The 27247-nt window shown below is 40.5% G+C and overlaps 1 protein-coding gene and 1 long non-coding RNA gene across 3 annotated transcripts in view; one reads left to right on the forward strand and one right to left on the reverse strand.

The window, feature by feature from the left end:
* Positions 1–5040: 5040 nt before the first annotated feature.
* The window catches only part of LOC124376031, a 28992-nt gene continuing 6785 nt past the window's right edge, over positions 5041–27247 (forward strand). For both annotated transcript variants that reach the window (XR_006923760.1, XR_006923758.1), the window contains exon 1: positions 5041–5185. This is a non-coding gene — a long non-coding RNA (uncharacterized LOC124376031). The remainder of the gene's footprint in view (positions 5186–27247) is intronic.
* On the reverse strand, positions 8178–11613 carry marcksl1a (MARCKS-like 1a). Its single transcript, XM_046834874.1, has 2 exons — positions 11327–11613; positions 8178–9454 (listed from the first exon to the last, which is right to left on the reverse strand). Exons 1-2 carry the CDS (start codon positions 11393–11395, stop codon positions 8876–8878), a joined length of 648 nt encoding a protein of 215 aa, XP_046690830.1. The 5' UTR covers positions 11396–11613; the 3' UTR covers positions 8178–8875.

Genomic DNA, 27247 nt, shown 5'->3' on the forward strand with positions numbered 1-27247 from the left:
CGGTGAATGAGGGTAGATGAGGGGGAAATACTGCTGTATGCTGTACAGCTACGCTTTTCCCCAGGTGCACCTCGGACTTTCTCAACCAAAGGACTGCCGTGTGTGTGTGTGTGCTTGTGTGTATCTCTCTCCCTCACTCCTGTCATTAAAACCCGAGCGAGCTGTACTCCGACTCCCGCCTCCTGTTTCACGCGCACCCGGACAGGTGGAGCTTCTGCTGAAACGAAACTGATCCAGAAATGAAACTACAACAATAACAGTGACCCCTGTGGACTACAGCGTTGCAGTTTAGGGGTGTGGTTTTACTCATGATAAATACAAACACTTCCTCACTATTACAATCAGAAGGGCATAATACAATATTCCTGACAGATATTGCAGTGATTGGGAAAGGGAAGAAGGATTACGAAAGCAGCATTGTTGTCTCTTTAGAAATCATGTGCACACAACCAGGTCTTAGTAAGCTTTTAATTTGGTGAACCACTAATTAACCACCACAAGACTATGATAGGGACAAAATAATAATAAAATTATGACAAATCATTGTCCTTGAAGTGAGACAGTCAATATAATTAGAGCAAGAATATCTCTAGATCAGGGGTCACCAACCTTTTTGAAACTGAGAACTACTTCTTGGGTACCGATTAATGTAAAGGGCTACCAGTTTGATACACACTTCCGAAATAAAGAATTTGCTCAATTTAATTGTATGTTATTATTAATAATTAATGATATTCATCTATTTGAAAACACTGATTTCTCACAATAATTATCAACAATGATTTAACAAGGTAGGAAACAGATATATGTAACCCAGCCATTAGGGAGGCACAAGCCAGTGCATTCTTAGTGCCGGTCCCAAGCCCGGGTAAATGGGGAGGGTTGCGTTAGGAAGGGCATCCAGCGTAAAACATGTGCCAAATCAAATATGCGGATCACAAATGAGAATTTCATACCGGATCGGTCAAGGCCCGGGTTAACAACGACCGCCACAGGTATCGTTAGCCGACAGGGTACCGGTGGAAATTGGGCTACTGTTGGTCAAGGAGGAGAAGGAGAGGAGGAAGGCGTCTACAGAGACGGCAGGAAAGGAGCAGTGTAGGAGAGTGGAGGTTAGGGTTGGTACTTTAAATGTCAGTGCTATGACGGGGAAAGGGAGAGAGATAGCTGATATGATGGTGAGGAGAAAGGTAGATATGCTGTGTGTTCAGGAGACCAAGTGGAAAGGGAGTAAGGCCAGGAACATTGGAGGTGGATTTAAACTGTTTTATCATGGTGTGGATGGAAAGAGAAATGGTGTAGGGGTGATTCTGAAGGAAGAGTACAGTAAGAGTGTAGTGGAGGTGAAGAGAGTTTCTGATAGGGTGATGATCGTGAAGGTGGAAGTTGAAGGGATGATGATAAATGTCATCAGTGCCTATGCTCCACAGGTTGGCTGTGAGATGGAGGAGAAGGAAAGATTCTGGAGTGAATTAGATGAAGTGGTAGATGGTGTACCTAGGAAAGAACGGTTGGTGATTGGGGCAGATTTTAATGGGCATGTAGGTGAAGGGAACAGAGGTGATGAGGAGGTGATGGGTAGGTATGGTTTTAAGGAGAGGAATGTGGAAGGGCAGATGGTGGTAGATTTTGCTAAAAGGATGGAAATGGCAGTGGTGAACACTTATTTTAAGAAGAAGGAGGATCATAGGGTGACGTATAAATGTGGAGGAAGGTGCACACAGGTGGACTATGTGCTATGCAGGAGATGCAACCTGAAGGAGATTGGAGACTGTAAGGTGTTGGCAGGGGACAGTGTAGCTAGACAGCATCGGATGGTGGTCTGTAGGATGGTTTTGGAGGTGAAGAAGAAGAGGAGGAGAGTGAGGACTGAAAGAAGAATAAGATGGTGGAAACTGAAGGAGGAAGAGTGTAGTGTGAGGTTCAGGGAAGAGGTCAGAGAGAGGCTCAGTGGTGTTAAGGAGGTGTTGGATGATTGGGCAACTACTGCAGGAGTGATGAGGGAGGCAGCTAGAAAAGTACTTGGTGTGACATCTGGAAATAGAAAGGAAGACAAGGAGACGTGGTGGTGGAATGAGGAAGTGCAGGAGAGCATAAGGAGAAAGAGGTTGGCAAAACAGAAGTGGGATAGACAGAGTGATGAGAAAAGTAGGCAGGAGTACAAGGAGATGCGGCAGCAGGTTAAGAGGGATGTGGTGAAAGCCAAGGAAAAGGCATATGAGGAGCTGTATGAGAGGTTGGACACTAAGGAAGGAGAAAAGGATTTATACAGATTGGCCAAAGGATGTACTGCAAGTTAGAGCAGTAAAGGATGGAGAGGGAAATGTGTTGACTAGTGAGGAGAGTGTGTTGAGAAGGTGGAGGGAGTATTTTGAGCAGCTGATGAATGAGGAAAATCAGAGAGAGAGAAGGTTGGATGATGTGGAGTTGGTGAAGCAGGATGTAGATAGGATTAGTAAGGAGGAAGTGAGAGCAGCGATTAAGAGGATGAAGAGTGGAAAGTCGGTTGGACCAGATGACATACCGGTAGAAGCGTGAGATGTTTAGGAGAGATGGCAGTGAGTTTTTGACCAGATTGTTTAACAGGATTTTGAAAGGTGAGAAGATGCCTGAGGAATGGAGAAGGAGTGTGCTGGTACCGATCTTTAAGCATAAAGGAGATGTGCAGACCTGCAGTAACTACAGGGGAATTAAGTTGATCAGTCACACCATGAAGTTATGGGAAAGAGTAGTGGAAGCCAGGTTGAGAGAAGAGGTGACCATCTGTGAGCAACAGTATGGTTTCATGCCGAGGAAGAGCACCACAGATGCCTTATTTGCTTTGAGAATGTTGATGGAGAAGTATAGAGAAGGACAGAAGGAATTGCATTGTGTATTTGTGGATTTAGAGAAAGCCTACGACAGGGTGCCAAGAGAGGAGTTGTGGTATTGTATGAGGAAGTCAGGTGTGTCAGAGAAGTATGTGAGGGTGGTGCAGGACATGTATGAGGACAGTGTGACAGCAGTGAAGTGTGCAGTAGGTACGACAGACTGGTTTAGGGTGAAGGTTGGACTGCATCAAGGATCGGCCCTGAGCCCTTTCCTGTTTGCAGTGGTGATGGACAGGTTGACGGACGAGGTCAGACAGGAGTCTCCTGGACTATGATGTTTATGGATGATATTGTGATTTGTTGTGAGAGTAGGGAGCAGGTTGAGAAGAGCCTGGAGAGGTGGAGATATGCGCTGGAGAGAAGGGGAATGAAACTCAGTAGGAGTAAGACAGAATACATGTGTGAATGAGATGAAGGGCAGTGGAGTGGTGCGGTTGCAGGAGAAGAGCTTCAGAAGGTGGAGGAATTCAGGTACCTGGGGTCAACAGTGCAAAGTAATGGAGAGTGTGTTAGAGAAGTGAAGAAAAGAGTGCAGGCAGGGTGGAGTGGGTGGAGAAGAGTGACAGGAGTGATTTGTGATAGTAGGGTATCTGCAAAATGAAAGGGAAAGTTTATAGGACTGTGGTGAGACCTGCGATGTTGTATGGATTAGAGACAGTGGCATTGAGTAAAAGACAGGAGGTGGAGCTGGAGGTAGCAGAGCTGAAGATGTTGAGGTTTTCGTTGGGAGTGACGAGGATGGATAAGATTAGAAATGAGTTTATTAGAGGGACAGCGATGTAGGATGTTTTGGTGACAAGGTGAGGGAGGCGAGATTGAGATGGTTTGGACATGTGCAGAGGAGGGACATGAATTATATTGGTAGAAGAATGCTGAGGATGGAGCCACCAGGTAGGAGGAAAAGAGGAAGGCCAAGAAGGAGGTTCATGGATGTGGTGAGGGAAGACATGCAGGTAGTTGGTGTAAAAGAGGCAGATGTAGAGGACAGGGTGGTATGGAGACGGATGATCCGCTGTGGCGACCCCTAATGGGAGCAGCCGAAAGAAGAAGAAGAAGAAGAAGAAGAGGAAACAGATATATGCAGCTCACTTGTAAGTGGCGCTATGGTGAGCTATTTTTAGAAAAGGCCCTCATGCGACTTATGTGGTCCTTGCGGGCGACCTGGTCACCATGTCGGTGACCCCTGATCTAGATGAATACTGTTTGTGCGCATAAGAGTGCGTTGAAGGTCTCAATAAAAATACAAGCAGATCAAAAGTTATTATTGTTAACTTTTGATCTTTTTGAATCTAAAAGTTACTATTATTATTGTTAATAATGGCCCGACGATATGAAGCGCTGATTGCACAAACTACAGATCCCATAATGCAGCGCTTCAGCCGCCTTGCCGAACGCTAAGCTACCTGGGAACATTCCAGCTTTAATCAGCTTCTGTTGATGTATTTAACCCTATTGTAAAGTTGAAGTTAATATTTTAATACAAAACAAATTTCTAATTTTGTTACCCAATGAAGGTATTCAGGCTGAAAAAACTCGCTTTATTCAATTTCTTCTGGTTTCTTGACACACATCTACTTCAAGCTATTTTAGGTCACTTTATTAATTAAATGTTTTTTTTCTATTGATTCCTATTAGATTTATTTTCCAAATTTTTCCCTATTTTTTACATTTATGGTGGCGGTGAAATTCTTACCAAAGTCCATCTTGTACACACAGAGCAGACAAACAAAAGTCTTACAAAAATGCAAGTCAAAAGTGCAAGTCTATTTATAGCTTTTCTGGCAGAAATAATTATACTAGAATAACTTTGTTTAATTGTATCGTTGTAGTCTGATTTTTCTGCCATCATTTCACTACTGATACACATTTGCACTTTTACCTAATAAGTATATTTTATAATTTATATTTTATTTTACTTTAAATGTACTGTAAACAACTGCAACCTAACAATTTCTATGATTCTGATTGAGTCTGATTAAGTGTCTATATAACATATAAAGCATCAATATCAGGTACATTTGCACTACAGTCTAAATGGTAATTAAATATGTTATATAAATGTGTTGTTTTCTTTCTACGAGGAAGCTGTTTGACCATATATGGATATCTGGGGCGTTTCTCTGTGGTTTTTTTTTGTGAATGAACGCGCCTGTGTGCTCGAGCACGCGGTTATGAGCGCTCATTATTAAGTACAGCTGTGCGCGCTCACTTGAAGGTATAGCAGTGCGTCTTAACGTTTTTTAGGGACTCAAGCAAAAATTGCTGCACCCTGCGTAAGCAAAATGGACTTCTCGCTGTCAGGAGAACCACAGAAGGTCAGTCATGACCTCCATTATCCCATTCACTTTTTAGTTTCTTGACATACTTTCCTGTTGAATGAAGCGTGTCACGTGTCTTCACCTTGTTGTGAGTGAGCCAGTCCAAAAGTGCAGTGATGATGGACGGGGAATAGAGTGTATGCAGTGGTGCTTCTTTACTCATTCTCACACATTAGAATATATGACAGTATGCAGAGAAATGAGAGCCATGACCTCAGACCCATCTCCAACGATGAAGGACATCAGTGTTTGCAGGGTTCATCATTTCTCAAGGGTGCAGCTATGCATAATATTGACTATGCAAATAGATTTGTAGACTTCCTATAGTCGCATGCAACTTCCAGTGTCTTGTATTGGTGTTCTTGTACTGCACATTTGAGCTCAAAATATCACTCAGAAAGGATGGCCATACTTTTGCATGTGACTGTAAATGGTTTAGTTTTGCCTACAAAGTCCTTCCTGTGTATTCCTGTGTATGTCCTACGCTGAAGTGCACTATTTTTCTATAACATGATATTCTTCTTATCCCAGAATGATTTGTTTATAATTTAAAGAATGTATCACAAAATGCAGTGCCATACCTTTGTGTGTGTGTGTGTGTTTTGGTCCATTTAATCTTGTTAGTTATTTGACTTTAGTTAAAGAATCTGAGATTTTTACTAGTGGAACAGGTCTGACTTCTGATCTAGCCCTTGGGGGATAAGACTGAGGAGATATTTTTATTCATTCCCCAGCCCTTGCATAAATGGCAAACATCTTGTTGCTACACGTACGATTACGCATTAAAAACATTAGAGCACCATTCGATTCAGCCTGTGATTTGCAGCTGCAGTACCGTCAGAACTGCTGATACAGAAAAAGTTTCGACTCCTGACCAATCAAATTTAAGAATTTGACAGCAGTGAAAGCAAAGCGTTGCCCAGTCGACATAACCGAGGTGAAGGGTTGTATCATCAGACGGGGGCATCATCCATGCTTTTTCAGCAGACTTTCGACCTTGATGAAATTTCTTGAAAGATCTCCATTTAAATTATTTAACAATGATATATCAAATATTAAATGAATCAAATGTTAAATCCTGATACATTTTTATAAATCACTTCAACCTAATGTAAAAACCCAAAAGATTTCAACGTGGCCTAATTACCATAGTTTCCCTGTTTATACAGCAGAAATTGATCAGATCCACATCATCTATTTATGTTACAGCAATGTTTGGTTGCATCAGCTCAAAATATGCTTTTTTTTTTTTTTTTTGTTAGAGATTTCAGGAAAAGGTTTCCTCTATATATAAACGAGACCTTGTAGGTTCACAGCAGGCTAATCGCCATCATCTAACATGGCTTCCAACAGACCACATATTTTCCCCCCACTGATATTACCAAGCTCATTGTTCTGCCTTTTGATAGTTCAACCATTTTGGGTTGCCATTTGATTTCACCCCCTCCCGGTTTATGCTGTTTGAAGGTTGCCTGATTGCCTCTTTCTGTTCCATTACCATGTGTTTGCTGCCAGTTTAATATGGAAAGTGTTCACCTGCATTTGCATCCCTTCAGTCCTTGTGCTGTCTGACATCATTGAGTTGCAGGTGTTTCAGTCAGGGAGGTTACGTTCACTTCATAAAAACCCCTCAGTTCTCACCTTTGCTTGAGTGAATCTTCTCACCTGGATGCAATACCGGTTGTGTCCATACTCATCCCAGGACTCTCATTTAAAATCTGCTCATCCTGTAAACACATCTTTCATCTCAGCTCTGTGGAAGTGGAGGGTCAGTGGTTAAGACGATGGATGTCTGATCAGAAGGTTGCGAGTTCAAGCACCAGCTAGCTGCCGCTGCCAGGCCCTTGAGCGAGGACTGTAACCCTCACCTGCTCAGGAGTATAAATGATGAAAATGCAAGTCATATATTGACACAAATTTTCACCCAGATTTGTGTAAAATCTGCTTTGTGATGATCAACCTGACATTTGGATAACTGATCTATGAGCTATAAAAGTAGGTCCCTGAGCAGTGTGATGCTCATTCATTATTCTATATTTTTGTAGTTTATGGTGAGAAAACTAGTTTAACCCTGTGCAGGAGGAAATTACAAATGAACTGTGCAAATCAGTTGTAGATTTTGTTCATGCTTGTGGTATTTACTTTCTTTGTACCAGTTAATTCAATTAATTAAGGGGAGAGAAACCTACACTGGATACTTGTATTATAAAGATTTAATTGCACCAATTACGTTTAAACTAATCAGTCTTGATCCAACATGGCTACCATTCCAATCCCACCACTATTGTAGTGGAAGTGGTACTGTAGCAAAGTGGTTAAGAGACCTATGAGATGTTGGACTTCTGATCAGAAGGTTCTGAGTTCATATCCCAGTTCCACCACACTTGAGAAAGGCCCTTGATCAGTTCTATAAATAGGACAAACACATGTTTTTCTGGATTACGGCTTCTCATAAATGCTGCAAAATGTTACTTATGGCTGTGTTCTGACATAAACCCTGATCTGAGTCATGTAGATGATATAAGAAAAATTGGTCTTCGGATAGTAGAGTTCTCCATTTTAGTGTAACCAGCTTCATATGCAAACTTTTTTTTTTTTTTTTAATGAATAAAATAAAATCCTAAACCATCAGACTTACAGATCTTAATGTATGCCCATGATTTAGTATTTAGTTATTGGATAATAATTTTTCAGGTTAATAATTAATAATAAAATGGGAGAAATCCTGCTGATACTTGGTATCCACATTAAACTGTAACTATTAAAAATGTGCTTTGTGCATTTACTATTCGGTAACAAATGATTTAATCTACAGATGTGCTCTGATTTTGATTTGCTGTGTTTTTTTTTTTTTTTTTTTTTAAGAAAATATCTTTAAATTATATAGGTATCAGTAATAAAATTATACAATTAAAATCTTGTTTATGTTTCTAAAATATGGCTCCAAGCAAAAACAAGACAAAAATTACATTAAAAAAAAGCAAAAAAATTACAGAGGAGAGTTGACATTTATTTGTCCTTGATTTTACAATAAAACCATTAACGTTTGAAAATGTTAGCAAAAAAAAAAAGACAAATTATATACAGATGAACAAACAAAAAAAAAATCTGATAAAAGCAGTGGTTTTTTGCACACCCTCATATCGTTCATCAGAAACCAGTCTAAACCTAAACCACCCCGTCCAAAGTCTCTGTACTAAATACTTGCATGTATTTTCAGGGGTGGGAGAAAAAAAAATGGAGGAACGTAGATCTAAAAAACAAACAACAAACAAACAAATACACGCTATTTCAAGAGGCTTCACATTGTCCTTTAACCGTCAGTGACGATTCGTCAATTTGCTCGCCTGCCACCGGCATATGAGACCGTTATGCATGATACGTTTTTATTTACTGGAACATATTCCAATTTGTTTTTGAGAATCCGTTTCTCCTCCGCAGTCCCGCCTGTCCACAACACAAGAGGAGCAAATGAACGAGGGAAACTTTGCTTGAATCTTGTTTTTTCTTTGTTGGCTCGTCTTTCTCTGTAGTGACACCGCTTGTAACTTGAATGAAATTTCATTGATGTGGCTCAAGTCTCTTATATATACTTTATATATTTCAATCTTTAAAAAAAAAATTATAAAAAGAAAAGAATAAAAAGAAAGGAATGAGGGGGAAAAAAATCAGTCCGATCGCAGTAGGTTACTCCGAGGCTGGTGTGGGCTCAGCAGGCACGGCCTCAGGTGTGGCCTCGGGTGCGGCCTCGGGCTCAGCAGGGGTGGAAGCAGGAGCCTCCTCGGTTTTGGTGCTCTCCTCTGTGGGTGTGGCTTCTGCTACAGGGGCTGGCTCTTCTGCCTTAGGCTCCTCCTCGGCAGCCTCCGGAGCAGGTGCTGCCTCTACCTCTGCCTCAGCAGCTGCCTCGTTGGTCTCAGCAGCTGGCTCTTCCTCTTTGGTTTCCGTGGGGGCCTGGCCGTTTTCCTCAGGCGCCGCAGCCGCCGCTACCTCTGCTGGTTCCTCGGTGGGCTTCTTGTTCTTTTTCAGCGAGAGACCCTTGAACTTGAACGAATTCTTCAAGGAGAACTTCTTTTTCTTCTTGGTCTCTTTGGGTGCCTCGGACTCCTCCGCCTTGGCACTGGTCCCTTCGCCGTCCGCGGCCTCGATGGCATCGTCGGCCTCCGCCGTGTCTTTGACCGTCTCTGCGGTACCGTTTCCGTCGGTCACCGCTGCCTCTCCCTCGGGTTTGGCTGAGACGTCACCGTTGGTTTTGACATGGCCGTTCTCCTAGTAAAGAAATACGAGAATAGTAATTAGATACTTCTCAGTAGATTTTCAATGTTTGTCTGGGGCTCAAACATTCCACATCATGCTCTAAGTATTAACCATCATGGCAACTGCATAAATAAATTTACATCACAATTAACTCGTTGGTACACCGATGTATATCCACGTGTACGGCCCCCATCTTATGTCATAAAGGCACGTCCAACACATCAGTGGACGATATAAGACAGTACCCCAAACCTCACGCCACCAAACCAACATTTAAGCAATTACAAGTAACTGGATTAGACTAACAAAATAAGATTAACAAACAATGATGCTGACAAATAACAGCAGCACCAAGTTGCACCCAATTATAAGACAGTGACCAGATAGAGGTGTGTGTGTGTGTGTGTGTGTGTGTGTGTGTGTGAAAGGTGATCTGCTTTCTGCAGACATATTTTGTAACCTCTCTTTAAATGACCAGCACGAATGTTGAAATACGGCAATGAAATGCAAGTCCACACACTCCTGTACCCAAACCCTGACCAATCAACAGCTCATGCGCACAACTGCAGAAAATAGTAGTAATCGTGTGTATTTTAGTCCTGTACAGCAGGAGGCGCTGTTTCGTGTGCTGCAGACTTGTTCGTCCGATTTCGAACGTGCAATGCTCAAGTCTACCACGAGGCGCCGCTGTCGCTCCACGGAACAGCACGTCGGCCATGAAAACGCGGAGAACGTGACAAAACAACAGGGGCGCGTCCCAAACGGATCGTTTAGCGGCTCCACGTCAAGAAATTTTTTTTTTTACGGAGAATCCATTGTTTGTAGCGCTACGTAGTGCACGTAGAGAGGGAGCAGTGGGGGCGTTTGGGATGTGGACGTCTGGAGATGTGAACGCGCGACGGTTTAATAATGTGGGTAAATGATAAAGCGTGTGTATGTATATGTGAAAATATATACGTTTATATATGGCATTTAATACCAATAATAATATGAATAATACTAATAATAAATCTTATTAAATTATATTCGTATATTATGATTCAAAAAAAGTTAATGTGTGTTTTATATAAAAAAATTTTTTTACGAGATCAACTCTGAAATGGTTCCTCACACCCGTAGGCTGCTCGGGGTATCAACCTGATGCCCCACCACCGAGGGGCACTCTGTACTCAACACCCACCATTTGGGACTGAACCCAAACCAAAGCGGCATCAATCTGCCTTCCTAAACCCGAACACGAGCGAGATGTGTGGTGGTAATGAGGAGGATGATGATGAGGAGGATGATGAGGAGGATGATGATGATGAGCGTCGTGGTCTGTTCCCGCAGCAGTCTTTCGGTGCGCGCTTTTGTTTCGCAGCGCAAAAAAAGGACCTCATTTGCATCCTTTGCGCTCTTTTGTTCCAAAAGCACCCCGCAGAGCACCATCATCTCAGCCCCATCGCCTGGTCCACAATCACTAACCTGTCCAGATATTCACCACATCCATTCCAATAGGTTTCTACACATTTCAGTGCACTTTTTTTCATTCTTGCCGGAAAAAAAGATACCCAGGATGTTTGGGGTGAACAACCAGACCTTAGATGCTCTAGATTTATTTATTTATTAGGATAAGAAAGGAAAAAGATCACGTGGGTGGGCGTGAAAAGGTGAAATTTGCGGTGGGGGAAAAGAAATTAATTAAAACCCGAAACCAGGGTCCGAACGAGCGCGCACGCACACACACACACACACACACACCGAGACAGACAGACGCGTACACGCTCAACACTGATGGATTGGAAACCCCATTCCCAAATATTAAAGAAAGGAAGGAAACCAGGGTGCGAGGATGAGAGGCGTACGGGGATGTTTAGGAGCCCCACATGGACGCAGAGCGGTTACCTGGCCGTTGGATTTCGCGGCTGCGCTCTCAGCCTCGGCAGCTCCACCCTTAGACAATTGGGCTCCCATCTTCACTCCAAAACCAGAACTGTAGCCGACCAAGAATAAAAAAAAAAAAATAAAGATGATCAGTGCTGGAAAAAAGTAAAAAAAAAAAATTACAAGAGCCGAAAGTCCTCCGCTGAGTTTTGTTCCCTTTTTAAAAAAAAGTGTGAAAAGCTCTCAGTATCACATCCGCTCCTGCGTCTCCACCAAGGCGATCTGAAGCTACCCGAGATGTCGACGCGTGTATTAGCGCCGCTCAAATATTGCGCGAAGCCCCGCCCACCCTGGGCGTTGTGTAGCGCGAGGGGCGTGTACCCGCCTCTGAAATCTACTGGGCTACGTGCCAGATGTTCTAGAAGACTTGAGTTCTGTTCTGGGTGCTAGTACCCTTGGTTCTTAAAAAAAAAAAAAAAAGAAAAGAAAATAGTATTTAAAGGTTCTAGCTTTGAGTGAGGAACTGTAGGTTCTTAGTGTTTCCTCCCAGCAGTTCTGTTATTATTGTCTTTTATTCTTCATTGTTGTTATTTCTTTCGTTAATTTTTAAGTATAAAAACCCAATAAAATGGTTGCGTTTTGGGTTCCTATGGTTCTAATTGGTAGAACCGTGGTAGAATTTAAGTTTAGGGGAAACGGTTAAACGTTCTTCAAAATGCAACAGAAGAACACAAAATTCTTAATGGAAATGAATTTCTACGAGCATGGCATTAAAACAATAAAAATAATAACCTGAAGAACAACCCAACAAAATATTTTGTGATTCTAGAGTTTTTGCATACTGAAGGGGATCTGCTTTAAACCTGGACACTGTTATATGTAACCTTTTTGGAAGGCATTACTAATGTAATTCAACCAATTATAATATTCATATTTATAATATTTATTAATACAATTTAGTTTGTGCAGTTACGTTTTCCAAAAGGGTTTTACATTGAATGGAGAAACTGTTTATTCCTTTCAATAGTTTTTCCTGCCAGTGGTGGATCAGTAAATAGGCTCTGGTTTGTTGATCAGAAGGTCAGCGATTCAAGCCCCAGCCATTGTTGGGCCCTCAAGGCCCTTAAACCTCTCTGCTTTAGGGGCATAGATTCAGGGCTGACCATGTGTGTTGACACCAGCTTCCTCACAAGCTGGAATCTGCAAAAAAAAAAAAAGAGCTTTCCTGTAATGTATAATCTGATATCTCTATATGATTACAACTTTAAATATCTTTTCATGATGGACAAACTGACAAAGATTTAAATGTTATCAACCAATTTCATTTGATTAGTTAGCTATTTTTTTTTCCAGAAATATATACTCCACATTGGATAATGGATAAAAGTTCTCAGTTTTATTCCTTTAAAGGTTTTTCAAAGAGACACCAAAAAACAAAATCCTATGTCCAGTTTATTGTCTTGGATTGAACATGTGCTCCAAATTTACAATGAAACCTCAGCCACTGAATAAATCAATCAATCAACTGATTAAAAAAACAAACAAAAGAATTGACTTTTTGTAGTATAACGGTGTAACTTACAAGCGCATCAGCATTTAGTATAGATTGGGGTGTTCCTATAGACTTGTGCATCAATGTTGAATCAATAGTGCTAAAAATGCTTCCTTTTAGACCTCAAACATGTTTTTCTGTATTTAGTGTAAATTAAATAAACTGCAGGACACAGTAAATCAAGCTCAGTCACAGTGTCCCATTTTCTGTAGCCTAGATGTGTTTCATGTATTATAAAAGGAAGTATTTATCTTGAAGAAAACAGTGATGCAACAATGTATTCTGTGAGGCCTGAATTCCAGGGACGTAACAGTGACCATGTAATGAGCATGGAATGATGGCAGAAGCACCAGGAACAGAATTGACAAAAGAATTCGAAATGTTATCCGAACCGTTAAAGGGTTACGATAAGAGGGCGGGGCTAATCGCTCGTTGCACTTCATCACAATTGCTTCTAAAAGCTGTTTGAAAAGTCCACCAAACAAGGATGAAGTACTGTAAACAGCAAATGCACGTTGCGATGTGAAAATGCTGGAGGTTTTGTTTTGTTTTCATTTTGTTCAGTGCGTTCCTAAGGAAGTTTAGACACACGCGCATTGTCTCAGCTAAGATTTATTTGTAAGCATGATTTCAAAATGGCGACTTGTGTAAAGAATAGCAGTGGTTTTCCAAATTTCAATAGTCTAAACACACAACTATGAGTTTACCTTTCCCATTTTCTCAGTTCTCGGTGGAAATCCATTTAAAACTATGTGCAATATGTTAAAAAAAAAAAAAAAGTGAAGAAAAAAATCGCTACTCCTCTGTTGATTGATTTAAACTAATTTAAAGTGGTGAACTCATTTTACACTTGACTGTGATGTGTTAATTGTTTGGAAACGGTTTTGAGACACATGCATTTTCCTTTTGTTTCTGTGCAACAAACTCAGTAAAAGGCAAAAACATACAAGAATTTGACGGTGAATGACTGGAAGAAAGTTCTGTGAACAGATGAGTACAAATCGGTCACTTGTGGCTCTAACAGAAGAACTTGTGTAAGGAGGAGAACATGGTTCTAATGGTTAAGGACTAAATTCCGAAGACTTGTTCCAATGAAAATAAAGTGGAACATCTGGATATTTGTTTGGTTAAAGGAAAGCATCATACCATCGTATTAACTAGTTTGTTATGCATGTGTGTCTTAAACTTTTGACAGGCACTGTACAATGATCTATTGTAAGGGGACACTTTTATTTTCCCCAAGTGAAGTTTGATAATTACTTACATTTACCTTAACACCACTATATTGCCAGGACACATATGAAAGCCCTTACACATGTGTAAGGGCTTTCATCATCCTAAACAGTTAAGCGGTCATCTTTTCCTGCATGTATTCCACTTACCTCCTGATAACCTCAACTCACAATAAGTACACCTTCCAAGAGATCTACACTCTAGACCTTGCCAGATGTCAAAAAAGAAGGACGAGATCCGGCCTGCCAACCCGAACATGTTTCCATTGTGGGAACTGTGCCAAAGGGTTTACAAAAGACAGGTTTTAAACATACGATCGGAGCACAGAGCTGCTTCCTGGCCCCCGGTTTTGTGGATTGTTGTGTATTTAGAACGAAATGTGTCGGAAAATCCATGACATGTAGAGACAAGGCGCAGACCCGCAGGGCTGTCGCAGATTGCAGTTAGATAAACGAAGCCAAACCTCTGTGTCAGAACCCAGAGCCCTGCCTTGCTGACAAAAAGGATACCAATGACTAAAGAGGTTTCTGTGGCATCTGATCAGTTATGTAGGGAATGTTTGGCTAAAGTATAGAAATTCTTCACTCATTTAAAAGTGCAACTGGTCAGCTTTCTGGTATGAACTTTAAAATCGAAAGTATGTACCCAAATAGTATAGAAAAAAAAAACAAGAAAATGGAATGTGGAAAAGCCATTATCTAAAGCTGGTGGAAAAAAAAGTTTGTAGTCTCTGATCAATAAATCCTAATTTAATATTAAATCCTAGCCAAAGATCATTTGAACAGTTGACTGAATTTGCCTCATCCTATCGCTATAGTTAAATGTTGCTAGCACTAGCTAGGTTTTGAGCTTATTTTGGCAGCTGGTTTATATTAGACAAGAAAATAAACCTAGCTAAAGAACCTCTATGCCGGATTTAATTGAATAAATGTTTTATTCTATTATCTCAAGAACAATCTGATTTGAGTCACATAAACCAACACCTTATCTTCTAATCTGTGCTTATTCATCATGTGTCGATTCAAGCAAACTTTACTTATGAATGATATATTTTCCTGCAAATGATCACAAACATTTATACGGAAACATAACTACTATAAAAAGCCGACACTCCGGTCTAAGTGAATAAATATATTTCCCATACTGGACAATTTACACAAACTATGTCCTGCTGATCGCAAGGACGTTCGTCCAGTGCGAACTCCAAAAGCTTAAATGACTCGCATTCGAAAATGACCTCAGACCCTACCTACCCCCTCCCCTTTCCAGCTGTGAAGGAAACAGTCCCCCTCCATGAGCAGCTGTGGTATGCAAAGAATGTTTTAGCCACCCAGACTGCTCCGTTTCCGCCCGATCATCCCCAAGCTGAAGAGCAAGTAACAGGCCTGAATTTCATCCCAACCCCCAAGATAAGCTGTGAAGAAATGGTGGGTGTAATTATTATGGACACATATTGTTAAATATGAATGACTTGATTCCAGCTGAATTGGTTAGAAGAAAAAAAAGTGCAAATCATAACCAATTTTATCAACTGAGTCGACCTTTTCAGGTAAATGTGTCGCTAGCGTCTTTCCCCGTCAATCAAAATTTCTGAAATGATAAAATTCCTAGAGCAGATGATAAAATTCCTAGATCGGTTTAAAATTCCTAGGTAAATTTGTATCTAATGCTCTTCCAGTCAGTACAAACTGTAACATCGCTATAGATTTCGTAGCTAAACTGCTCTCAGTCGGGAGAGATTTTAAATTCCTGGCTAAATTAGTCCAAATTCCTGTAAAACGTTCAATTTCTGACTAGAGTAAATAGGCAGCCCTTCCTTACTCATTCCAGATTCCAAATTTTCTGAGCTGAATCTTTGACTTGTTGATTAAAAATTCTCACAGCTGCCCTTATCGAGAACAATTTAAAGTTATGTCAATTATACAGCTGAGCAGTCGAGGGTTTTAGGCCTTGCTCAAGGGCCCAGGAGTGGCAGTTTGGTGGTGCTGGGATTTGAACTCATGCTCTTCTAATCCAAAATCCAACATCTTAAAGACTTGGTTTCCATTTCATGCCTTATTTTCCACATTCTTATAGTAACCGTTTATCATGAATGGTAAATCCCTAGCTAAATGTGATTACATTCATATGATACTTTGTTTGTTTATTGCAAACGTTTGCAGTTGTTGCATGGTGATCTGAGCGAGTGTGTGTGCGCGTGTGTCTATTGTGTCTATGCTGTAGTTTCATGAACTTTGAACATTTTCACATATCGCTCTGGTTAAATATGCATGTTCAGGTGGCGGATGGAGTGAACTGCACTTGGGATCTGGGAGTGAGACTGTCTGTGTGTGTGTGTGTGTGTGTGTGTGTGTGTGTGTGTGTGTCTGTGTGTGTGTTTTGTGAGAGAGAGAGCTGAGTGAAGTCTGTGAGTGTGTCTGGCAGTGTGGCTTTGCAGTGTTAGTGGGTCAGTGTGCCAGCATCGGGTCTTAATCAGTCATGTACTGCAACTGCTCTCTCCGTCTTTGTCTCTTGCTGTCTCTCTTTGTCTGTCTCTCTCTCTCCTGCTGTCTGACTGTGTGTGTGTGTGTGTGTGTGTGTGTGTGTGTGTGTGTGTGTGTGTGTGTGTGTGTGTTTGAGTTGGGGGATATGTGTAGATTCCTCTCTTTGTCTCTGTTTCTCCCTCTTTCTCTTTTTCTCTCTCTCCCTCTGTTTCTCTCTCTCTCTCTCTCTCTCTCTCTCTCTCTCTCTCGAACACAATTTGTCCTTGAGGCAGGGGACAGCGCTGCCCTTGTATTTTAAAGAGAACAAGTAAACGAAAGATGGGAGATAGGACGAGAAACACATTTGCATGCACAAAGAAAGAAAGAGAGAGAAAGACTTCAATTTTTTTTTCATTTCAAGACTGTTGCTGGTTGGTTTTTTTCACCCATATGAACATCTTGCATGATGGTGTGTGTTGGTGTATGTTTGTGTGTATATGTGTGTGTGTGGGTGGGTGACTCCATGTGTGTGACCCAGTTTCACCCCTCCTGTTTCTTTCTTCCTACCCGAGATAAACCTCCCCCCGCTGGTTTACAATAACAGGAGGGTAGGCAAAGAAAGAAAAGGCTTCAGATGAAGCTCTGAGCAGCACCACGAATCTCCTTAACACAGATAAACATGCAGGCTGTTATTAACAAGTATCAATAGAGTGAAGTTGCACTTGATTTTTGTTTTGTTTTTAAAATTAAAACAAACAAAAAAACAGCAAGGTCAAAAGGACAGCTTGTGTTTTGGCTGACGAAACCGTAATCATAATCAGGCAAGCACCAAAACCTCTCATTTTCTATTATAATGTCAGTCAGGGAAAGTTATAATCATGAACACTGAACGCACAAAACCAGAAGTTTTGCCATGAATATTTACAGCTATTTCATTCAGAGAAAATTCAATTAAAATTTTCAGTTTGATTTGTATAGCACCTTTACCAATGGACATTATCCCAAAGCAGCTTTTCAAAATAAATAGACTACGAATGTTTTATAAATTAGTTTTTAAGTTTATCCCTAATGAGTGGTCCAGTGGTGACTGTGGCAAGGTAAAACTCCCTGAGATCATCCTCTGGGTGAAAACTGCAAGTAGATTGGGTTTCACAGGTTATTTCATATTATTTTATTATATATTATCCCAGAAGTCTCCAGTGTCGATGCTTGGGTCAAGATTTGTGGAGTTTTGTTGAGTTGTTCCACGCCATTAAAGTATCTATAAATGAAAATAAATTATGCTGTGTTTGTATTCATAATAAATCAAAATTATAATTGTCGGCAGTTAATCCGATCCAATTCCGTTAAGGATAATGATTTTTGATTATTTTCCTGGAATGGCACAAAAATACACATTTAATTCCTCTCTGAGGAATTAGACCATATGTTGGGTTTAATTTTATGGCTTAAACCACATTATATCGTCCCATTTTTTGACATAAATAAGCATTATTTTTTATTGGTTTTGTTAAATGGTGAGGGAATAACCCCATTACCCCAGTATACACTGGACCTTTTATTACTACACTACTTCCATTTCCCCTATGGTGTGCTATATCATACCCATGTTCAAAATATTTCTAACTAACTGAACAATCTGTGCAATACAATGTCACTTTCTGTCCCATGCCATTGTGTACAGTACTGTTTCCTCTGCTTGGTCATCTGGTTTTGTTATGTGGAATCATGTTTGTATCAGTCTATTTCCTGTCCAGTGCCTGTATGTGTAAATATGGACTGTTGGTTTGCCCTAAACTGGGATCAAATTTATTGTACGCTCAGGCATACTTGGCCAATAAAGCTGATTCTAATTCTAAACTATGTCTCCTTCAAACGCCAGTCTATCCATATACAAAGTGCAATTATAAACTTAAGCATGAGAAAGCAGGTGAACAAAGCTAGCTGTTAATGTGCAGTGAAAGCTGGCAGATAATCAATGACTCTATATCTGAACAATGGACATTAGGGACTAGTGGACAGAGCGGCAACAGAAAGATGCAAGAAGAGATAGAGGAGACAGAGAGGAGGTAGAGACAGAGATGGAAATGGAAAGTGCTCTGCTCTTGCTCTTTACATTTTCATGCTGCAGTCAGGCACTGATTGGATGGATGGATGGATGGATAGATAGATGGATGGATGGATCACTTCTTCATCCCAGAAATTCATAAATTCATACAGGGAAAGTCATAAATTTAAGACAATTCAATAAAAAACTGTATTATAACTCTAAAAATAAAATAGAAAGAGTACCAAAGCATCCGGTTCTCAAAATGGAGTCTGTGGAACATCTCCTGTGATGGACACCACAACCCAAGATGATCAAAGCTGAAAAAAAATCCCCAAAATGGCAAATCAAGTAATACCTTTGAAAAAAATCAGATTTGCTGACTAGCATTAGCAAGCAGCAAAAGAAAACTAAATTTTGTTCAATGGCTTCCTCCCAAAAATTTCTAATTAAACTAATGACCAAATAAAATCGATGCAAATAAAAACGATGTGTGTTGACTTAGACTTAGGACTGAGGTTAAGTAGATTGCCAGGTAGCTAGCAAAGAACTAAGGAATTATTATTTTTTTTTTATATGATGGATTCTTGATTTGTGTCTGTTTTGTACAAAATGTATTCTTGATATGAGTCCTCTTTTAGCAAAAGAAGGAATCATCAGTCTGAGCTGAGGTAGATTCCTAGCTAATAAGGAACTGGAGTAGGAAGGAATTTAGCTAGCTTGCTAGTTGACTGTATATACAGTATCAAGCTCATTTGAGTTCACAGTTGTAGCTCTTTACTTTGAGTTTATTTGTGAAGAAAAAAAACGCTGCAGAGCTCTAGAGGCAAATTGTCATGTTTCTGTGACCGGAGTAGAACGACAGCTCGAGTGGTAGACTTCAGCATTAGTAAGCCTTATTTAGATTTCGTGTCACAAGCCCACTGCTTCCCAAACGTAACCACAGCTCTCAGCAATTGATCTGTGCCAAAGAGAGGAATAGAAACTGCAGGAGCAGAAGGCATGGCAGGCCTGAGATGGGGGTTCAGATCGAGGGTAAAGTGGTGTGACAGAAGGAGTCGGGTGGAGCGGATGTGTGTTGCGGAGAAGATGGGTAACCGAAGAGGATAATGTGTGTGACCCCATGACCTTTAAGTGTGTGTGTGTGTGTGTGTGTGTATTAGTGAAAAAAAAGAAGGCACATGAATCACAATAAATCCTGGACATCACTGTATAAAAGATTTATAGATTACAATCACAAATTACAAATGCGATTGGACATATATGTTCAAAGTGTGTGTTTGTGTATGCGTGTGTGTGGACACATGCAAAACACTAGTAGTTAAACATTAACAATTAACAGAATGATAAAGAAATATCAAGGAGATAAAGAAAGACTTGAAGCGAATACAAGAACAACAGAGCTGAGAGAAAAATCAAATACTGAATTTAATAATGTATTAAACTATCATTATGTAACATTAATGAACCTCCATTTCTCTAGTAGGTAGTGTGTTGGTGTGGTGTTCTTGATTCTGATTGGTCAGTGTTGACTCATTTCCTGTATCAGTTGCTGTGACTACAACAACGCATTTACTGTAACACATTTGTGTCTCTATGGTAACAGTTGCTACCCAGTGATATTGTTATTATGGTGCAGGTGTGACGTCAAATTTTTTGTGAGCACTAAATGTAGCCACATTTGAGCGCTAAAGCTGTACGTTTTCCCCCAACATCTTGAGTGCGTTCTCTTTCATCTGACATGACAAGTGTCGTCAAGAGAGAAAAAACAAGAGACTAAAAACAAGTGTGTATAGATGCTATAACATAAGCGAGAATAAAAAGCATCCTGTTTGAGAGCCGTTCCAAAACATTAAATGTAACTAGAAAAGAAGAAATTAATGTAATTATTTAAAAAAATTAAAAACGCATCAGAGGGTGTGTTGTCAGAAAAGAGTTCATGTTGTCGATGATTTTCCTCCAACAGGCAAACCTCATGTGTTGTATTTGCCTTGTGAAACTTTTACTTTTCAGCTTTTGGTGTTGAAACAATACAAAGAAACACATTGCATACACTGAGGTTTCGTTTATTAGCTTCACCCTGCATATACTGTTTAAAAAGTATTGGCACCCGCTGTAGAAATAACCTAAACCAGCAACTGATATTCTGACATAAGCAAATGTGGATGCTGTATAGTTTAAGAACGAAAGGTGCTTAATGCTTTTCCCATGTACTTTACAGCACGGTGAAATTCTTTGTTCATATCCCAGTGAATAAGCACAGGTTCAGCCATGATACAGCACCCCTGAAGCACCAAGGGCCTTGCTCAGGGGCCCCAAGCGTGGCAGCTTGTAAATACTGTGGCATAAACCAACGACATTCCATGTATGTGCACACCCCAGTTCTAAATCTTTTTCCATATCTGTGCAATAAATCTGGCAGCATGCTCCTTTATTACTAACTATCCAATTGCAACACTATCCAACTGCAAACACACATACACACACACTCACAGAGGCAGGGTGATTGAGACACAGTCGTGCACTGATAGAGATAAGGCCAGAGAGGCAGAAACCTGGATTTTTTTCCTGTTCCATCAGCAAGTTCCTGCTTCCTCTCTCGCATGCAAAACACACACACACGTGCACACACACACACACTCTCTGTTTCAGTGCATGTACATGTTCACTTCTCTTTTTGCTGTCTGAGATGTAAATGGATTTTTCATGTGACTGAGAGGCTGAGAGAAAGCTGAGATGAATAAAGAGGTAGTGATGGAGAGGGAATGGGGCAGTTGGTCATCAAGTGATGGTGCATAGGTGTGTGTGTGTGTCTGTGCGTGAAACGCACAGGCTAATAGAAAATCTAATAAAAATCTAAATATAGCCATGTGCAGATTAATAAAACATTGACAACACAGCTTGCTATCTCTCTTTCTTCTCTCTCTCTCTCTCTCTCTCTCTCTCTCTCTCTCTCTCTCTCTCTCTCGCTCTCTCTTTTCTCTTGGACTTTCTTTTTAGAAACAGAGAGAGAGAGAGAGAGAGAAAGAGAGAGAGACATTTCCCTGTATATTCTATGTAATTTTCATCTTTTTCTGTATGTTCGTGTATGTGAGAGATACCAAGATACCATCACTGTTGTCATGGTGTTGCCACGGCAACCACAGAGATCATTATCTCCACATCAACCAAGAGAGACAGACAAGAGTGATGGCGAAATAGACAGTGAGACCCACTGGCGAGTAAATTGCAAAACACAGAGACAGAGGGACAAAAAGAGAGATGCAGACAGGTAGATGAAGATACAGACAGATAGGTCAGAGAGACAGACAGAGAAAGTAAAGATAAAAAAAAATACAGAGAGATGGAAGGAAGAACAGATATGAAGAGAATGATTGAGGTGGGCAGAGAGGTGATGGTACGACTGGAAAAAAAGAACAGAGAGAGAGGATGTAGAGGAGGAAGATGGGTAATTGTTGAGACAGAAAGAGAGACAAGTATAGGAAGACGTGTAAAGGCAGACAGAGACAGTAAAACACGAAAAAGACAGCAAGATGAGACAAAATAGGCAGAGAAAAAGACGGACAAAGAGACATGCACAGATAGAAATACTGATAAAAGCAGGCAGAGAGATGGAGGGAGAGACAGACAGAAAAACAAATGTAGGGGGGGATTGAGAAAAAATATGACAGGTAGAGAGGAACAGGGATGAAAAGATGGACAGAGAGACACGGAGGCAAAGAGGTGGATACGGAGTTAGACAGAGATAGACAAAATGACAAACAGAGGCAAACAGTGATGGACCGAGAAGCTTATTTAGAGGAGAGAGAGAGCGAGAGAGAGAGCGAGAGAGAGAGCGAGAGAGAGAGAGAGAGAGAGAGAGAGAGAGAGAGAGAGCATTCGTTTCTCACATGAAGTGACTAAGTGAGCAAGAGTGCCTCATACTCTTTCATTAGAAAAATATTTATTCAACACCTGCCAAGTGGAGACAGACTGACAGAAAATAGAGGGAGATACACAAAGACACACAGAGAGAGAGAGAGAGAGAGAGAGAACGAGGGGGGGGGTTGTGACTCACTCTATTTGCTCTCTATCTAGCCATGTCTCTCACACAGTCTTTTTGTCTCTGTCTGTCTGTCTGTCTGTCTGGGTGGTGGACTGTAACATGGCTGCCGTGTGTGTGAGGGTGAGTGGTTGTCGTCCTCCTGTAAATACCCTTAAGTATTTTAAACCTCATCCTTTTCCCATCCTGCCTTTACCATCCCCTCCCCGCCGCTCGATTCTTCTCTTTTTCCTTCCTTGGGGCACTGAAACAGACCGAGTTCGTTCTCTTAAACAAAAGATCGGAAGCAGAGCTGCAGACTCGGACACTAGCCGACTAGTACAACGACTAGCATTGGATGCTGCGGCCAAAAACAAACAAAAAACATTCTCCCACCACCATTATCCATTTTGAGCTGCATGTTATCTCAGGAGAAGCCGAAAAAAATGACGCGTCTCAAGAATTTGAACGCGCACACATTTGACAGCCAAATGCTCGGCATCCAAATGAAGAATCCTGTGCTATTTGTTGTACCCTCAATGCTAATCTCTGGATTTGCATTCATTCTTTCTTAAACTCATGGATAAAAAAACCCCCTAAACTCTTAAAAAATGTTTTATAGCTAGCTGCAGGATTAACAATGAGCTAGCATGAATATCATTCTAGCTAAGATTAATTAGCGGTTTCTTCCAGCTAGCCCTCAGCTAAATAATTTCATAAACAGAGGCTAGAGAAAATCTATCTAAGTTTACAAGCCTTGTTTTAAAATGTTGTTGGGGATATATGCTAGCATTGCATTGTAGGACATCAGACATATCTTACTGTAACTGTATGAAAAACAAACAAACAAAAAAAAGGCCGGGCAAAGATCAATATCTGATCCTCTACCTTCATTAAAAAGGTCAAAGGACTACCGATTAGCTGTGACCTCAGCCATTAGTGTCGCAGTTTGGTCTCTAATGAGATTAAACTTGTGCACTATTACACTCCAGATTAGCGTGCGCAGGAAAGGGGATCGTTTTAACAGGTTTATTATCGACTTCTGAACCTTAAAGAGCTTCCACAACAGATGCAGGACCATTTTCATTCCCAATCAGTTATTCCATGAAACCCAAATGATTTGTTTCTGTGTTACCGGATTGTATCTTGGATGCAACACAAAATGGAGTATATGGAAACCAAATAAACATTTCACACACAAACTAATTGTAGGACGTGCTTAGGTTACGTTAGGATACAATAACTGGTTATGCATGATTTTTATTGTAATTTACTTTGGAAAACGATTGAAGCAATCCTTTCCAGCAAAACAATAAGGGAACGGTAAGCGGGAATCACAACCCAAGAACACAAACACGGAACAGGTGAACACGTTAGGACAGTTAAACCAATGATAATACAGGGGCGGAGACAGGACAGAAGCCAAAACAAAAAGGCTTATAGCCATAACAGACAAAAGCACATGAAGTGAATTCCGAACAAAAGCACACAGAGATTGAGGAATACGTTCAAATGTAGAGCTAGACCACATGACCACACCCTACACGTCTGTCTTTTTCACTATATGTGCTCAAGCTATACAATAGCTATGAATACAAGTTACATAGTGCATTCACAATATCCATTAGGATGGTTTAAGTCCAGCCATAGAGAAGGAGTGATAAAAAAAAAACTCTTTGGAAATAAAATTCTATAAAAAAAATAGTCCAGTTTATTTCAATAGCGCTTTTCACAATGGACATTGCCTCAAAGCAGCTTTACAGCATTTAAGAGTTAAGGTGAACAATGTTATCCCTGATAAAGAGCCTGGGGCAACTGTGGCAAGGAAAAACTCTCTTAGATGTTATGAGGAAGAAACCTTGAGAGGAACCAGACTCAAAAGGGGAATCACCCTCATTTGGGTGATATTAAGAGTGTGATTATAAATCTTAAAACACAGAACACAGAGAGTGAGAACTCGTATAAGCACCGGAATGTAAGATTAGGAATAATGTCTACGGTTTTATACAGTCAGTTGATCAGTTGATGTTGTGGAACCAGGAGCTACTGAGCAACACATAAAATAGCTCAACATTTGAGATCATCATAGATCCAACACCAGCTTCTCTATGCCAGAGCCTTTAAACACTCCAAATGGTCCAATGTCCAAACTTTACATGAAGTGAAATACAAATGGTGCTGGTACGTCTCTACATGGTTCGAATATAATTGTATCTAAAAGATATGTTAGTAATTAGTTAGTTAGTTGAATAGTTCATGTAATTAAATAAGTTTACAGTTTCGATTAAGCTTTAAAAACTTAAAAAAAAAATATATATATATATATATATATAATGTACACATGCACACAATACTTTTGCCATTAATGTGAAAAGACATCTGTACACACCTGTAGAGAGATGCTAAGAGAAAACAGGGTGTGTGTCTCTCTGTGTGTGTTTGTCTGTGTGTGTGCATAGTATCCGATTGAAACCATCTGGCAGTGTTTGTGTTTATGTCTTACACCCTATGAGCAGTATCCACTGAGGCACCCTGGGGCTGCACAGATCATCTCTCCACCGTTAGGGCTCTGCTGTCACTCTGTGTGTGTGTGTGTGTGTGTGTGTGTGTGTGTGTGGGGACAGGGACTGAATGGTTGTTTCACCAGATTCCCCTGTCAGGCTTAGGCTTTCCTTAGTGTTAATACACACACACACACACGGCACATAATACACATACACTAGATTTTTAACTAATATCTGTCTCTCACTTTCTTTTCTCCTCTCTCTCTCTCTCTCTCTCTCTCTCTCTCTTGTCTCTAACTATTTATCTTGCACTCTTTCTTCACTTGTCTATCTCATGTGTCTCTCACACAACTTTCCAGCTGTCTCTCTCTCACTCTTGCTCATACACGCTCCCTTTTCTCTTGTTTGCCTCTCACAATCTCTCACTCCTTTTCCTCCCTTTCTTGCTCTCGGTCTTTCCTACATTCTCTCGTCTTTTCCCTCTTTTCTCACTCTGTGTTCATCTCTGTTTTCCTTACATGTCTCTATCTCTCTCCCTCTTTCCCTCACTTTTTCTCTCCCCCTCCCTGTCTGTCTCTCCCACGCCCTGTCTCGCTCTTTGTATTTCCTCTTACATGTTTCTCCCTTTCTCTGTGTCTGTCTCTTGCTCTCTTTCTTTACATCAGTTCAATTCAGTTTTGTTTCTCTAGCACTTTTCACAATGAACATTGTCTCAAAGCAGCTTTACAGAATGCACAAATTAGAAAATATTTATATATTTATTAAAAAAAGATAAAATTAACTTATTTTTAAATTGATGTGTATTTATCAATGATGAACAAGCCTGGGGTAACTGTGGCATGGAAAAAACCCCCTTAGATGGTATGAGGAAGCAACCTTGAAAGACCCAAAAGGGGAACCCATCCTCATTTAAGTGACACCAAGAGTGTGATTATAATTCATTTAAACATTACAGACACCAGGAACTGAGAATATCATGAGCACCCGAGTGTGTGATTATGAGTAATGTCCTTTCTACGGTCGTATACAGTCAGTTGAAATGTGGAACCAGGTGCTGAAACAGGTGCAAATTAGCTCAAAATCTGAGATCATTATAGATACAACTCCAACTCGTCCATGCCAGAGCCTTTAAATGTTCAATGATTGAGAAATAGCATATTTACAATGTTATTATAAGTATTGATTGAGGTTGTTTATCTACAAAGTCCACTGTCCGAAATGTTCATGAAGTAAGACCCAGCTGGGGTTGGTACATCTCTAGATGGCCCAGGATCCTCGCATAGTAGGCACCTTCACTTTGAAAGTCTAAATTATTAATGAGGTAGCACACAACTGTAGCGAGTGCAATCTCTGGATGCCTGGGGATGGGTAGGAAAAGAGAAGCATCGGACTGTCTCTCTCATGCTGCCATTAATCTCAGTCGGTCCATCTGTTATTTTGTTTCTCAGTCCATTCAGTATTTCTTTCTCTAGACATTCCTCAGTCTGTGTTTAATGCCACTCTAAAGCACTTAATGTGAACAGCCAGGTCTCTATAAGCATCTGAATATGTTTGGTATGATGTTGTCATAATGCTACTGTGTGTGTGTCTGTGTGCACCATCTATCATGCTGAGATGTGGAAGTGAAAGCACACAAAAAATGTCAGATAATGCGTCAAACACAGGCCTTCACTTATCTTGTCTGCAGGAATGTTATTTACACCGTTGTTGTTTGCCAGCGAATTTCTGTATGGTTCTAAAAAGAATGCAATTCGTACTGGAGCCGGGACCCTGTGTGTGTATGTGTGTGTGTTTGTGTGTATATCCGCGGGTGTAAGAGTGTATATAATAAATTCTTAGGGGATGTTTTGGACAGATGGAAATGTTTGTGAATTGAACCACAATAAGGAATTTGAAAAATGAAATCAGTCACAAGAGTTTCAACACACAAACCGGTAGTGGCGTTTATCACATTCACACACACACACACACACACACACAGGCGCACACGTAGTCATGTTCTTGCTGACGGTCTTATCGGACAAATCTCCATACCAATACAGTGTTTGATGTTCCTTCCTGAGTTTTATGCATCATGTAGCAACGGGAGTGTGTGTGTGCACATTTCGGAATTACATGCATAC

This window comes from Silurus meridionalis, chromosome 2, assembly GCF_014805685.1.
Source record: "Silurus meridionalis isolate SWU-2019-XX chromosome 2, ASM1480568v1, whole genome shotgun sequence".
Lineage (NCBI taxonomy): Eukaryota > Metazoa > Chordata > Actinopteri > Siluriformes > Siluridae > Silurus > Silurus meridionalis.